Here is a 14,783-nt window from a genome sequence, read left to right on the forward strand (position 1 = left end):
TAGCATCAGCACTCCGGAGCGGAGCGTGGAGCTCCATGTATTGCTGTGCGGCTGCACGCTCCACTCTGGAGTGCCGGCGCCAGAGCTTGGTTTTAACCTGCGAGACTCGGCCGTATCTCACTGTGTGATCCCGGCCTTAATTTATAGCTAGCGGTTTTTTTACACTTCTTTTTATTCATGCTGTTTTTCTGAGGAAAATGCAAGAACAAATACTACACCTAGAGCATGTTATATTCACAAAAAAATTGGGAGAAGCTCAAAAATCATGGAAAAATGTTTTTAAAACAAAACAACCTATGGAATGTTTGAAGTGTGTTTCATAATTTTAATTTTAACTCAGAGGCAACAAAATTGTAGCAAAAAATGATTTAAAGTTTTTTTTTGCTAAATAAGCTCTGTGAAACCATTCTAATTGCTTGTTCACATGATGCGTTTTTGTTACATTTTTCCAGCATTTTACGGGATCAGCAAAGAGAATGAGATTTCTGAAATTTCCTGCACAGGCTACTTATGTTTTTTGCTCGCTGGTTTCAACTTTTAAAGCGTTTTTTCAAATCTGCACCTTGTCATTTCTTTCAGTGTTTTTGTACAGTTTTTTCATCAATTCAAATGAATGGCAAAAGAACACACTCAAAAATGTGGAAAAAAGTACATATTTTATTCAGCATTTTTCCTGCTAGCACTGCAGATACTGAATATGTACACATTCCCTAAATTGATTTGACACATCCGTGACACATGGATTGTGCTCAAATATTCAGACCGGGTGCGACAGGCATTGATGCTGATGACCGTGCAAAAATAAGTATTACTTTATTGTTTAGTACAAGCATCACCAGGTGCATCAGGACAGTGACATAAAGGGCTTGCAAACGAGGAGTTAATGTTTTGACCAGGATTGGTCTTTCTCAAAACCTCACTTTTGAAGAGGGAAATAGAAGTAGTGTTCGTGGGAGGGTAAGTCCCAGGTAAACTTGTATATAATGATGTGTGTCTTGTCCACCTGGTGAGTGAGCAGGTCAGGAGACACAGTGGCCTTGAAATATGACTTAGGATAAAAGGCGTTTATCCTAAGTCACATTTCAAGGCCCATTAAAGGATTGATTAGTGGCTTATAGGATTGCTGCTTCCAACAGGTGGCGCTATATAGTTCAAGTTCTCTTCCTCTCTGAAGATGCAATTTGAACTTTTTAGGATAAAGCAAGGGAGACACAAAGCGCAATAGGGTCTTATCCGATAGTAAGTTAGCACTTATTAAGTAGGAAGTTGCTCACCTGGTATTAGGTGGTTTAAGCGCATGTAGGAGAGGCTGCCGCAGATCCACAGGTCGGTCAACAACCCGACAATACAATACACTGCAGAGAAAATGTGGATTCCAGTCCGCGCTGCCCAAATAATAGATTTCCATGACGTAGTAAAAGTTAAGAAGTGGTTTAATCTATGTGTTTCAGGGTGAATACCACCCCTTCCTCAGGAAAATACCACATATACAGTGACATGTAAAAGTTTGGGCACCACTGGTCAAATTACTGTTATTGTGAACATAAACAACAGATCACACAAGCGCTTACCAAGCAATAAACACTAATAGTTCCCCAGCTGCTAGGTCTAGTCTAGGTCGGTGTCAGCCCACAGTTTTAAAACAAATCCAAAACAAACAAAAAGACCTGCGCTAAAAGGATTAAATAGAGGCTGCAAAAGTGGACAAATGATGTACAAAGGCACCACCTAAGTTAACATGTATCAATTCAATAAAGGTACAAACTACAAATACCATAGATAATCGCACATAAAACAATAGCACTAAATACTCATCCTCACGCCATCTGTGCACGGACTTCCTAAGTCATTATTGCCCTGTACTGTGCTCCAGCTACTTTTGCCTGGAATGTAACCGCTGCTGTCTCTGCAATTTATGTCCTTGTTTATTCCGGGACACACTCACCTTTTTTTCCACAACGTCGCTTCATGCACAAACCAGCATTGTTACCGCGTCTGTGTGATTGATCCTCTGCAGCTCTCATCATCATCCCCTTTTTTTCTGGTGAGTGCATGCTGGTTTCCTTGAGGATGAGTATTTAGTGCTATTGTTTTATGTGCGATTATCTATGGTATTTGTAGTTTGTACCTTTATTGAATTGATACATGTTAACTTAGGTGGTGCCTTTGTACATCATTTGTCCACTTTTGCAGCCTCTATTTAATCCTTTTAGTGCAGGTCTTTTTGTTTGTTTTGGGTTTGTTATTGTGAACAGTTAAGCTAGTTGAAGAGGAAATGATCTGTGAAAGGCCTAAAGTTTAAAATTACACATTTTCTTTATATTTTACACAAAAAATGTCTTTTTTTACATTTTAAAAATTGCAAATAGTAAAAGTGTGCCAATGCAGAAGTTTGGGCAGTCTTGGAGATTTGTGGGCTCAGATAACTTTGACCAAGGTTTCAGACTTTAATTAGCGTGTTGGGGTTATGGCTTGTTCACCATCATCTTTAGCAAAGGCCAGATGATGCAAATTTCCCAGCTTTATAAAAATCCAACCTCCTCTAACCTTATGCTTAAAAAACAGCAGCCATGGGTTCTTCTAAGAAGCTGCCTAGCACTCTGAAAATAAAAATGGTGGAGGCCCACAAAGCATGAAAAGATATCAAAACATTTTTAACTTGCCCTTTCCTCAGTTCAAAACGTAATTAAGAAATGGCAGTTAACAGGATCAGTAGAGGTCAAGATAAGGTCTGGAAGACCAAACAAAATTTCAGTTAGAGGTGCTTGTAGGATTGCTAGCAAGGCAAATCGAAACCCCCGCTTGACTGCAAAACTCCTTCAGGATGATTTAGCAGACACAGTTGTGGTACATTGTTCTACTGTTCAGAGACACATGCACAAATATGGCCTTTATGGAAGAGTCATCAAAAGAAAACCTCTCCTGCATTCTTACCATAAAACTCAGCATGAGAAGTATGGAAAAAAACATCTAAACAAACCTGATGCATTTTGGAAACAAATCCTGTGTAACGAGGAAGTTAAAATAAAATATTTTGTCCACAATGATCAAGGGTGTATGTGTTGAAAAAAAGGGCACAGAATTTCAGGAAAAGAACACCTTGCCAAACATTAAATATGGGGGTGGATCAATCACACTTTGGGGTTGTGTTACAGTGAAAGACATGTGGAACATTTCACTGGTAGGGTGAAGCTTGGATTCAATGAAATTTCAACAAACTCTTGATACAAGCATAAACCATCTGTAAAAAAGCTGAAGTTGAAAAGAGGATGGCTTCTACAAATGGATAATGATCCTAAACACTCATCAAAATCCACAATAGACTGCCTCAAAAGACACAAGCTGAAGGTTTTACAATGACCCACACAGTCCCAGGATCTGAATATCATTGAAAATCTGTGGCTAGATCTCAGAAAAGCAGTGTATGCAAGATGACCCAGGAATCTCACAGAACTGGAAGAATGTTCCAAGAAAGAATGGATGAAAATCCCTCAAACAAGAGTTGAAGGACTCTTGGCTGGCTACAAGAAGTGTTTACAAGCTGTGATATTTTCAAAAGGGGGTTCTACTAGGTACTAACCATGCAGGGTGCCCAAACTTTTACACCTGCCTATTTTCCTTTTTGTATTGTGTAAAATGTAAAATATGAAAATATATATGTTTGTTTTGTCGAAAATACAAAGAAAATGTATCATCTTTAACTTTAGGCTTTGTAGAGATCATTTCGTCTTCAACTTAGTTAACTGTTCACAATAACAGTAATTTTGACCACAGGTGCCCAAACTTTTACATGCCACTGTAGCTTACCAATCACTTTTTATTCTAGACATTTCATGTATGTCTGAAGGCTCAGGGTGTGTGCTCATGCTGCGGACTCTGCTGCGGTTCCACAGCGGTTTCGGCCGCTGCGGGTCCGCAGCAGTTTTTGCTGCGGTGTACAGTACCATTATTCCCTATGGGAATAAAAAACCACAGTGCAGACGGTGCGGATTTTTCCGCGTGGTTTTCCTGCTGTTTTGAAACTGCAGAAAGAATTGACATGTCAATTCTTTCTGTGGATTCCGCTGCGGTTTGCCATCTCCTCCATTGTGGAGATGAAAAACCGCAGGGCAAAACCGCAGAGCAATCCGCAGGTAAAACCGGAGGTCTTTTGACCTGCAGATTTACCTGCGGATTTTTCAAAATCCACGTGGCCAAATCCGCACCCCAATCCGCAGCGTGTCCACATACCCCCATTCTTAAAATAATCCGAATCCATGTTTTAATGCATATAACCCATTAATTATGTCCCTACTTACTTTTTTTTAGTTGGTCATGCAGTTTTATTTTTTTACTATAGCTTTGTGAGTTCTTGTTTTTAGTAGAGCAATCTTATATAGTTACATAGGTTTAAAAAAGACTTAGGGCCATCAAGTTCAGCCTTACACGGCCGTTCATATCTGTAGGACAATTTCCTGAAAATGTGTAAGGAATTTGATTTATTATAAATGTTTAAAATAAATGTAGGAAGGATAACGCAGAAATGATATATTAATAGGAAATAACAGAAAATGGGTACACTATATTATTGTTTTTATTACTGTTTTGGCATGATTTTACCTTTTTTCTTTTGCTTATGACCACAAAGATTGACTGTAAGGCTATGTGCCCACGTTGCAAAAATGTTGTGAAAATATCCTCAGCATTTCCGCAACTCCCACCGCAGGAAAAACGCATGTGAAAACAAGCGTTTTTCACGTGTTTTTCGCGTGCGGAATTCAAGCACATTCAAAGCGATTTGAAGCATTGCTTGGAATGTGATTGACAGGTTGGTCACATAGTGTTTGACAAGTGTGACCAACTTTTTACTATTGAGGCTGCCTATGCAGCCTCAATAGTAAAAGATCGAATGTAAAAAATAATAAAAAAAAATAAAAAAAAAGGTTATTCTCACCTTCCGATGGCCCAATCTCCTCCATGGCGCTACTGCCATTTTCCAGTCTCAGTAATGCTTAGCGAGAAGGACCGGAGATGACGTCACGCTCACAATAGCGCGACGTCATCAATGGTATTTCGCGCAAAGCATTACTGGGACCGGAAAGCGCCGGGCGTGTGGTGAGAGGCGGGAGTCCCGGGGCCATCAGAAGGTGAGTATATCACTATTTTTTATTTTCATTCTATTTTTTACAGGATTATGGTACAAAGGGCCTGGAGGACAGTCTCCTCTCCTCCAGACCCTGGGTACCACCCGTACATTGAGCGCTCATTTTACGCATGGTGGGCATAGCCACATGCGTAAAATAAGCTTTTCAATGCACTCCTATGGGTGCGGAATTGACGCAATTTCGCACAAAGAATGAGCATGCCGCGGATTTTACCACAATGCAATTCTGCAGCGGTAAAATCCGCAGCATTAGCACAGCATTGCAGAATCCCATAGGATTGCATGGGATGCATTTTTCCGCAGCAGAAAATCGCAGCAAAAAAAAGCTACGTGTGCACACAGCCTAAGGATTAGTCTGTTGTGCAGAAAAGAACTGTGAAGAGCATGAATCATCATTAACCATTAATATACCATAAAAACACAAAGAGTATCCATTGTGTGTACACCTTTGAATGCTGTGTATGTGAATCACTACAATGATGATAAGCCTAAATTTTTTTTTATTGTACAGCGATTCTCAATCTTCAGCTTCCTCCTCGGATGAAGAATCATTGAATGAAGAAGAGATGGCAAAATTGATGGAGCAGGTTGAGGAAAAGAAGAAGTTGATCTCTACCATTAGGAATAAACCATGGCGCATGAAGAAAAAACTTTCCATTTTAAGGTACTATACTATGCAAATCACAAGTTCCATCACACTAATAGTCAAAGAGGGACTTTCTAAATGACTCTTAAAGCAAACCTATCAGCATCATTTTGCTTAGTAAACTACAGACATTGTCAGGTTAGCACTGTTATACTGATTAAAATGATACCCCGGGGTGCTCTAAGGCAGAGAAACCAAGGAAAGACCTGCCCCCAAAGCACAGTCTGTCTCTATGATGAGGAACATGGTTGTGCTTTGGGGCAGCCTGTGGGTAAAGATTTTCTTAACCCAGCTTCCAAAGAGTGTGGTAGTGTCCATAGCAACCAATCATAGCACATCTTTCATTTTACCTCAGCAGTCTAAGAAATCAAAGCTGCACTGTGATTGGTTGCTATGGGGAGCAAAGGCAGATTTTCTTTTTGACAGAGTTCATAATAGTGTGGCGATGTGCTTACCATGATTCCTTTCGGTATGTAGTTTTTGTGGTGGATTAAGCTTCTGTTTCTAACAACGTGATGAAAATGGCTACAAGGGGGTGTTGTGACAATGTTTGCTACATTTGTGGTTGTTTTGTAGTGGAGAAACAACAAAGGAACATTATAGACTTTGTTAGAAAGTGTATTATATGTACTGTGGTGTAAAACTAGGTGATCAGGACAAGTCGTGGTCTTCACATGGAGTGTGTTCTGTTTGTGTAGAAGAACTACGACAGTGGTCTATAAGAAAGAGAGCTGTCATTTTGGTGTGCCTATGATCTGGAGGGAACCGTAGACTAATAGTAATGACCTACTTTTGTACGTGCAAAGTGGAAGGATTCAACCTTAAAAATAACTTGATACCTTTTCTCTTATAGAAGGCCTGCAGATCTTCTCTGTGCAGCATCCAGCAGTAGTCCCCTATCTAAAGAAAGTCCCCTATCTTAAGAAAACTTAAGTATGAGTCAATGGATTTGAAACAATTTTCATAAACCCAAATTTTGCATACCTGTGTTATCATTATACCTGCTGCCGTGTAGTCCTCCATATTCATGAGCTCTGTATTACCCTGCCTCCACTGATTAGCAGTTTTCTGCCTATGCACAGTGTACACAGAAAATTACGCATCACTGGTGTGGGCTGGGTTATACACAGCTCAGCATTCAGAGAACTGGTAGATCTGCAGAAAAGAAAACAGTGATTTTATCAAAACTAAAGCAAGCAACTCAGTAAGTGACACATCTCTAGAATCATGGTCTCTGCCCCTACATCATCCTGCTCTCACTCTGGTGTTGGATTCCTTTTAAGAGCGCTACTTAACAGATCATCGCTGTAACCAATAAACAAATTCTGCTTTCATATTTTAGCATCATAATGTACAGACACGGCTATTTACAACAGCATTTTATTTTACTATAAAAAGTCACTGAGGGCATTCTTCTCATTTAATCATAAAGCATTTAAGCCATTGGTAAGTGTAATCCAACCTGCATCTCATCTTAATAGCAATCTATGTCGTCACCTCCCAGCAGTCTAGGTATATGATCAACACCTGCAAACTTCAAAGCTTTAAGATATCTCCCATGTGCTGTACTTCTCATATACTACTGTTCAAAAATTTGGGGTCACCCAGACAATTTTGTGCTTTCCATGAAAACTCATACTTTTATTAATCAAATGAGTTGCCAAATGAATTTAAAATCTAGTCCAGACATTGACAAGGTTAAAAAAAAAGATTTTTATTTGAAATAATAATTTTCTCCTTCAAACTTTGCTTTCGTCAAAGAATGCTCCCTTTGCAGCAAATACAGCATTGCAGACCTTTGGCATTTTAGCAGTTAATTTGCTGAGGTAATCTGGAGAAATTTCGCCCCATGCTCCCAGAAGCCCTTCCTACAAGTTGGTTTAGCTTGATGGGCACTTTTTGCGCACCATACGGTCAAGCTGCTCCCACAACAGCTCAATGTGGTTGAGATCTGGTGACTGTGCTGGCCTCTCCATTACAGATAGAATACCAGCGCCTGCTTCTTCCCTAAATAGTTCTTGCATAATTTGGAGGTGTGCTTTGGGTCATTGTCCTGTTGTAGGATGAAATTGGTTCCAATCAAGCGCTGTCCACAGGGTATGGCATGGCGTTGCAAAATGGAGTGATAGCCTTCCTTATTCAAAATCCCTTTTGCCTTGAACAAATCTCCCACTTTACCAGCACCAAAGCAACCCAGACCATCACATTACCTCCACCATGCTTGATAGATGGCGTCAGGCACTCTTCCAGCATCTTTTCAGTTGTTCTGCATTTCACAAATGTTCTTCTCTGTGATCCAAACACCTCAAACTTGGATTCGTCTGTCCATAACACTTTTTTCCAATCTTCCTGTGTCCAATGTCTGTGCTCTTTTCCCCATATTAATCTTTTCCTTTTATTAGCCAGTCTCAGATGTGGCTTTTTCTTTGCCACTCTGCCCTGTAAGCCAGCATCCCAGGGTCGCCTCTTTACTGTAGATGTTGACACTGGCGTTTTGCGTGTGCTATTTAATGAAGCTGCAAGTTGAGGACCTGTGAGGTATCGATTTCTCAAACTACAACCTCTAATGTACTTGTCTTGTTGCTCAGTTGTGCAGCGGGGCCTCCCACTTCTCTTTCCACTCTGCTAGAGCCTGTTTGTGCTCTCCTCTGAAGGGAGTAGTACACACCGTTGTAGGAAATCTTCAGTTTCTTTGCAATTTATTGCATGGAATAGCCTTCATTTCTAAGAACAAAAATATAATAAAACTAAAGGAACAAAAAAGCGCAATAGGGTCTTATCCGGGTTATTGCTGGAAAAATAGATTAGAATTTACTCACCCTTTTTAGGAGAGATTAAAGCATGTGGGATCAGTAATCTGCTTGCTGCACGTCCAAAGGTCAACTCTGCGACCGCTTCAAACATCAGATTTCGGAATAAATTCTTGGACTTTTGTGCGCTACCAGATAAAATCACTAATCCAGTGTTTAGGAGAAAGATTAATCCATTTATTTCCCAACGCGTTTCGAAATGTATACCATTTCTTCGATGTGTAGGGTCAGCACGTGACTCCCGTCCTTGTGTCCTAAATCTAGTCAGGTGTGGAGGTGTGAGTCAGTATGTTTCCCTCAATATAGCTGTATGAGGCCTCCTCCACACCTGACTAGATTTAGGACACAAGGACGGGAGTCACGTGCTGACCCTACACATCGAAGAAATGGTATACATTTCGAAACGTGTTGGGAAATAAATGGATTAATCTTTCTCCTAAACACTGGATTAGTGAATTTATCTGGTAGCGCACAAAAGTCCAAGAATTTATTCCGAAATCTGATGTAAGAACAAAAATAGACTTTGGAGTTTCACATGAAAATTCTTTCTTTCTGGCCATTTTGAGAGTTTAATGGAACCAACAAATGTAATGCTCCAGATTCTCACCTAGCTCAAAGGAAGGTCAGGTTTATAGCTTTTCTAATCAGCCAAACTGTTTTCAGCTGTGCTAACATACTTGCGCAAGGGATTTCAAGAGTATTCTAACAATCCATTAGCCTTCTTACACAGGTAGCAAGCACAAAGTACCATAAGAACACTGGAGTGATGGTTGTTGGAAATGGGCCTCTATACACCTATGAAGATATTGCATTATAAACCAGACGTTTGCAGCTAGAATAGTCATTTACCACGGTAACAATGTATAGACTGTATTTCTGAATCATTTAATGTTAGCTTCATTGGAAAAAACTGTGCTTTTCTTTCAAAAATAAGGACATTTCTAACTGACCCTAAACTTTTGAACGGTAGTGTACTTGCTGTATAACCCATCTAAACCTTTTAACCCCTTCACCAACTTTAGATTTTCTGTTTTTGTGTTTTTAGCTCCCCTTCTTCCCAGAGCCATAACTTTTTTATGTTTCCCTCAATATAGCTGTATGAGGCCTTGTTTTTCGTGGGACGACTTTCACTTATGAATGACACCATTGATTTTACCATATAGTGTACTGCAAAAGAGGAAAAATTCAAAATGTGGTAAAATTGCAAAAACAGTGAATTCCAAAATAGTTTTTTTTTTTTTAGTTACCATGTTCACTAAATGCTAAAACTGACTTGCCAATAAGTTTCTCCATGTCAGTATGAGTATGCAGATACTAAACATGTCTAGGTTCTTTTTTATTTAAGTGGTAAAAAAATCCAAAGTTTGTAAGAAACAAAAAAAAGTGGCCATTTTCCAAGACCCGTAGTGTCTCCATTTATCATGATTTTGGGGCTGGGTGAGTACTTATTTTTTGTGCTCAGAGTTGACAGCATTATTGACACCAGTTTGTGGTAGATAAGATCAGATTAATGCACTTTATATCTTGATAGATCTAAATCTTGATAGATCTATATGCAGCGATACCACATACAGTTGAAACCAGAAGTTTACATACACTATATAAAAAGACACATCTGCATGTTTTTCTCAATATCCGACATGAAATCAGAATAAACCTTTCCTGTTTCAGGTCAATTAGGATTACCATAATTATTAATATTGGCCAAATCCCAGACTAATGAGAGAGAATGTTTAAAGTCATTTTTATTACGTACTGCAAGGTCAAAAGTGTACATACAAATTTTGAACCATTGCCCTTAAACTGAATTATTTGGGTCAAACATTTGGGCTATCCTTCCACAAGCTTCTCACAATAGTTGGTCGGAATTTGGGCCCATTCCTCTTGACAAAGCTGTAAAAAATTTGTGAAAGCAAATGTGGTTTTCTGCTGGTGACTGCGGTTTTATTTCTTCTGCACTTATCACTGCTGCTCCTTTATATAACTCATGACAATCTGTATCTGAAGAAGGTTTGACTTTAGGATCGAAACGTTACGAATTTCTGCATTGCCTATAATAAAGCTCTAATCGCCATATCCGTTCTCTCTTGAGTGCCAAGTACTTTTTATACATTATCAATGTAGTGGAACCCTTCTTGAGCATCACGTTCAGAGGAGTGCCGTATATCTTTTACCTTTGATTCCTATTGACCTCACTGGGGCTGATAGAAATATCTGTGCTGCTCCTTTCCTAGAGATATATTGTGATGGTTGTTGCATTGTGTTGAAGTCACAAAGATTAAACAACAACAGTAGAAGCCAAGAGATTAAATATATGTGGCCGGATCTGTGAAACCAGAGATGTGACATCCAATGAGGTCCTCTTACTCCTATCTAGACACCAATCGCATTTACTGTTTTAATTAAAGGCACATAGGAAAGTAATACTGTGATCACCTGAAGTTGTAGAACCTTTTAAAGCCTGCCATGTAAATGACAGAAAGAGCAAAAGCCTTTATTTTAGCAGCTTTGAAATTCGAAAAAAGTGTGAATAGCCCGACAATCCATTCCACTGTACATTTAGTGCTATAGGAAAACTATTTTAAAGTGTAAGTTGGAAAGTAACTCCCATAATAAAATAAATTGTTTTAAAAGCTCAAATAACTTCATTTTATTCTGGCTTTAATGTTTTGAGCATTATATTTCCCTATACGGGATACCTGTAGTATGTAGCATATGTGTACAGCTATGAGCATACCTTAATAAAGCGGTAAATATATTAATCGGTAATAAATATAAATGACTAATAATACTTGTTCTCTCTTTGTGTCCATTTGTGTTTTTGAATGTTCTAAATATTTTTGTTACTTTATGTTCTTTTATGTCTACAGACCCAACAAATTCAACATTTCTGTGTAATGTGAGAAAAAACGTGTATAAAAATCTAAAGGATCCTATATAGATTAGGATTTAATCGAGCGAACTTACTGATTTATCTGTGCCTCTGCCAAATTGGGTTGACTTCAAACCCCCTACTCAGTTGTTTTCCAGCATAGTATCCACTGCCAGAGATGTCATCTGGGAATGGCTTCTTATTCATTTCCAAAGTAGAAGCACCAGAACGCACACCAAAGCAAATATTCATGTGTATGGGGAAGTTGGAAGAGATAGTTTATTGGCTGATTGAGCATTAGACTAACATAGAAGCTTTGAGGGGATCTAGACTTATAAATACAAAACCCAAAACTGAAAAAGGGTAAAGGGACAAGTAGAACTGAAAATGTGTCAGCATCATAGACATTCACATAACAATGTTGCCAAAAGACGTTCCTAAATATGAGACAATATTACATACAGTAGAGGGACTAGATTTTAGTAATAAACCTGTCAGCTGACATTATAAAGGGTTTTTGAGGTAGTATCTTAAACTACAAGAAATGAAAAGCTATTATGTGCTGACAAGTTTAGGTATTATTCTGATCATTGTTGAATGGGTTTATTGCGGTGTAGATTTTAATCAAGAGTGATGTTGCTTTAAGACTGAAGAATATGTTTGTGCCTGGTGTGCCACTATGGGGAGGGTAGGACTTATTTAGGTGAGGCGACTCTGTCTCATTTAGGAGGATGGTGGGGGCTAGTCTCTCTCTGTGAGGGGGTAGGGGTTTATATAGAGGAGGTAAATTTGTCTTTCTACCTCTTTCTTTCACCAGAAGAAATGGAGAAGACATCAACCGCCCTCCCGCTCTGTTATAATCACGGTCCTAAAATGTTTTAATTATTACTTATATAATAATGAATGCTTTATTGTATTTCTAGTTTTGAATTTGATATTGTATATCTTTTGCCAGGTCCAGTTTTATCATGATTATAAAGAGTTAACATTGGCATTTACTTTCTCAGCCCAAAGGAAGGGCAATCCTTCAGCCATGGTTCCCTAGAGGTTTCCTCCACAGGGTTTTTTTCCTCTCATGAGCACTGTAGGATGACTGTTTGTGAGTCAGAGGTTTGCCAAGTTTACTTCCCTTAATGCTTTTGCAGGGACTTTTAGTTAATAAGTGTGATGGTTACGTGTGACTGGACACACCGCCTCCAGCGGGGCAAATTTCTCTGACACACGTGACCCAGGATACACCGCCTCCAGTAGGGCGAATTTAAATATAACGTGCAGCCGGATACACCCCTCCAGCAGGCGAATTTCAGAATTACACGTGTATCTGGATACACCGCCTCCAGCAGGGCGAATTTAAATAATAAGGGGAAACACCAGGGAAACCGATACCGTGGAGGGCCCTGCGATAGGGAACGGGGACGTGGAGACCTCCTGCACTCCCCTGAGCCAATCTCTACACTCCTAACAGTCCCTATACAGGCTCCGCACCTGTCGCCGAGCTGGAACCTAAGAACCCTAGCTCGCCCTGCACCTAGCCCTCTCTAGTGAAATGGACGGTGCAGAAACTAATCCCACCATTGCACTGAAACACACTTAAGGGAAGTCAAAAACAGGGATAACACCACTTAGCTTTGCTCTGTTGCTCTTGCTCCCAGCAACAGAGTCCACCACCAGAATGCAGCTTTCCTCCAGAATTGCTGCTACTTCACCAAGCTTTGTCAGAGCTGCAAGGAACTCTCTCTAGCTCCTTCCACACCAGCACTCTGACTGAGCTGGCAGGAACTCTCTCTAGCTCCTCCACCAAGGATGGTTGAAATGACCAATATCACCAACCGTGATTGCAACCACCTGACACTCTTTTATAGGTAAGAGCCAGCAATCACACCTGCTTCATAATCATGTGCACTAAACTAAAGTAACCAGAGTGCAATGACCCTAACTGCCACCGGGGGCAAAACTAGAACTGAAACCACCACAGTGCAATGACCCTAATTGCCATCGGGGCAAAACTATCTTTAAGCACACAGCTTAAGGAAAAAAAAGGTTACTAGTGCAAAATCTGTCATAATCCAACCTGGATCATGACAGTACCCTCCCTCAATGAGGGGCCTCTGGACCCTCAAGACCGCTCCTCATCAGGGAACCACCTACAGCGGGGACACCCAGATCCAGAGTTCACCCCTGCAACTACCTGCACGTCAGGTTGATTACAAACGAGCACAGCTGGTATTGGCAAAGTATGTTCAGGAGGCACCACACATCTCCAAAGCGCCGATCTGGGGAATGAGAGGTGTATGGGCAAGTATGTGGGTAACTCCAGCTGGTAAGTCTCCGGGCCCTGGTCAGCTGATACCAGATACGGCCCGATCACTTGAGAATTCCAGACCCCCGCAACACACTTCCACTGGATGTTTTTGGTGGCCACCCATACATGCTTGTTCACACACAGGTCCGGACATGAACGTTTATTGCCACACATTAGTTTGTCAAAATTTGGTGAACTCATTCTGGAACTGACAACATCCCTGTTGTGAATGGGTCACCAAGGAGAAAAAAGCAAAACAAGCTAAGTCACAGAAAACCAGAGAGGTTGGTAACTATGCAGATTGCAGATCCCTGATCCTACCACACAACTAGCAGCAGCCGTGGAGCGTACCTACGATGTTCCTAGACGCTTCATCACAGCCAGAGGACTAAATAAGCCTGAAGCATGAAAAGGGGAAAACTAACTGCCCCAGAGCAGACCCCAAAGGAATAGATAGCCCCCACACATGTATTGACGGTGAAACAAGATGAAGGCACAAACACAGGCAGGAAAATAGGCTGAGCAAACAATGGGGCCCAAACTAACTAGAAAGGAAAGGAAAGACACTGTCTGCAACCTGCAAAAAACCCTTCAAAAATAATGTCCAACACTTCTGATAGCAAAAATTAACCCTGAAGTCACTAGACTTCTCCCACTATATCAGCACTCTAAAATATTCTGAGACAGAGCAAAAAGAGACCAAACTAGTAAGGGACAAAAAGCAAATTGGAAAAATACTGATAAATAAGAGTGAAAATTCAGCACAGCCCCCAGCCGGGGCTGGCTGACCACACAAAAAACTGAATAGACCAACAAAATCAAGTGTGAACATTAGCAGAAAAACTTAGCTTTAGATGACTGGAACAGAGCTGAAAACCAAGAGCTGACAAGCCAGAAGGAATCACCAGCAACTGAATAGGTCGTCGGCTGTCATAAATCCAATCTGAGACTCCTGAGGTCCAATCATCATCCTCATTCTCAGGTGGCAGATCTCCACTGATCAAATCAGC

At 40.3% G+C, this 14,783-nt stretch overlaps 1 protein-coding gene across 1 annotated transcript in view; it reads left to right on the forward strand.

Annotated features, from left to right (window-relative positions):
* Positions 1 to 14,783, forward strand: part of LOC141052558 (transmembrane channel-like protein 2) — a 362,090-nt gene that overhangs the window by 104,030 nt on the left and 243,277 nt on the right. Inside the window, exon 4 of the mRNA XM_073549810.1 lies at positions 5,655 to 5,807. Coding sequence (XP_073405911.1) covers positions 5,655 to 5,807 — 153 coding nt within the window. The remainder of the gene's footprint in view (positions 1 to 5,654; positions 5,808 to 14,783) is intronic.

The sequence above is a fragment of the Dendrobates tinctorius genome, unplaced genomic scaffold, assembly GCF_039654945.1.
Source record: "Dendrobates tinctorius isolate UK_male_01 unplaced genomic scaffold, ASM3965494v1 ptg000162l, whole genome shotgun sequence".
Lineage (NCBI taxonomy): Eukaryota > Metazoa > Chordata > Amphibia > Anura > Dendrobatidae > Dendrobates > Dendrobates tinctorius.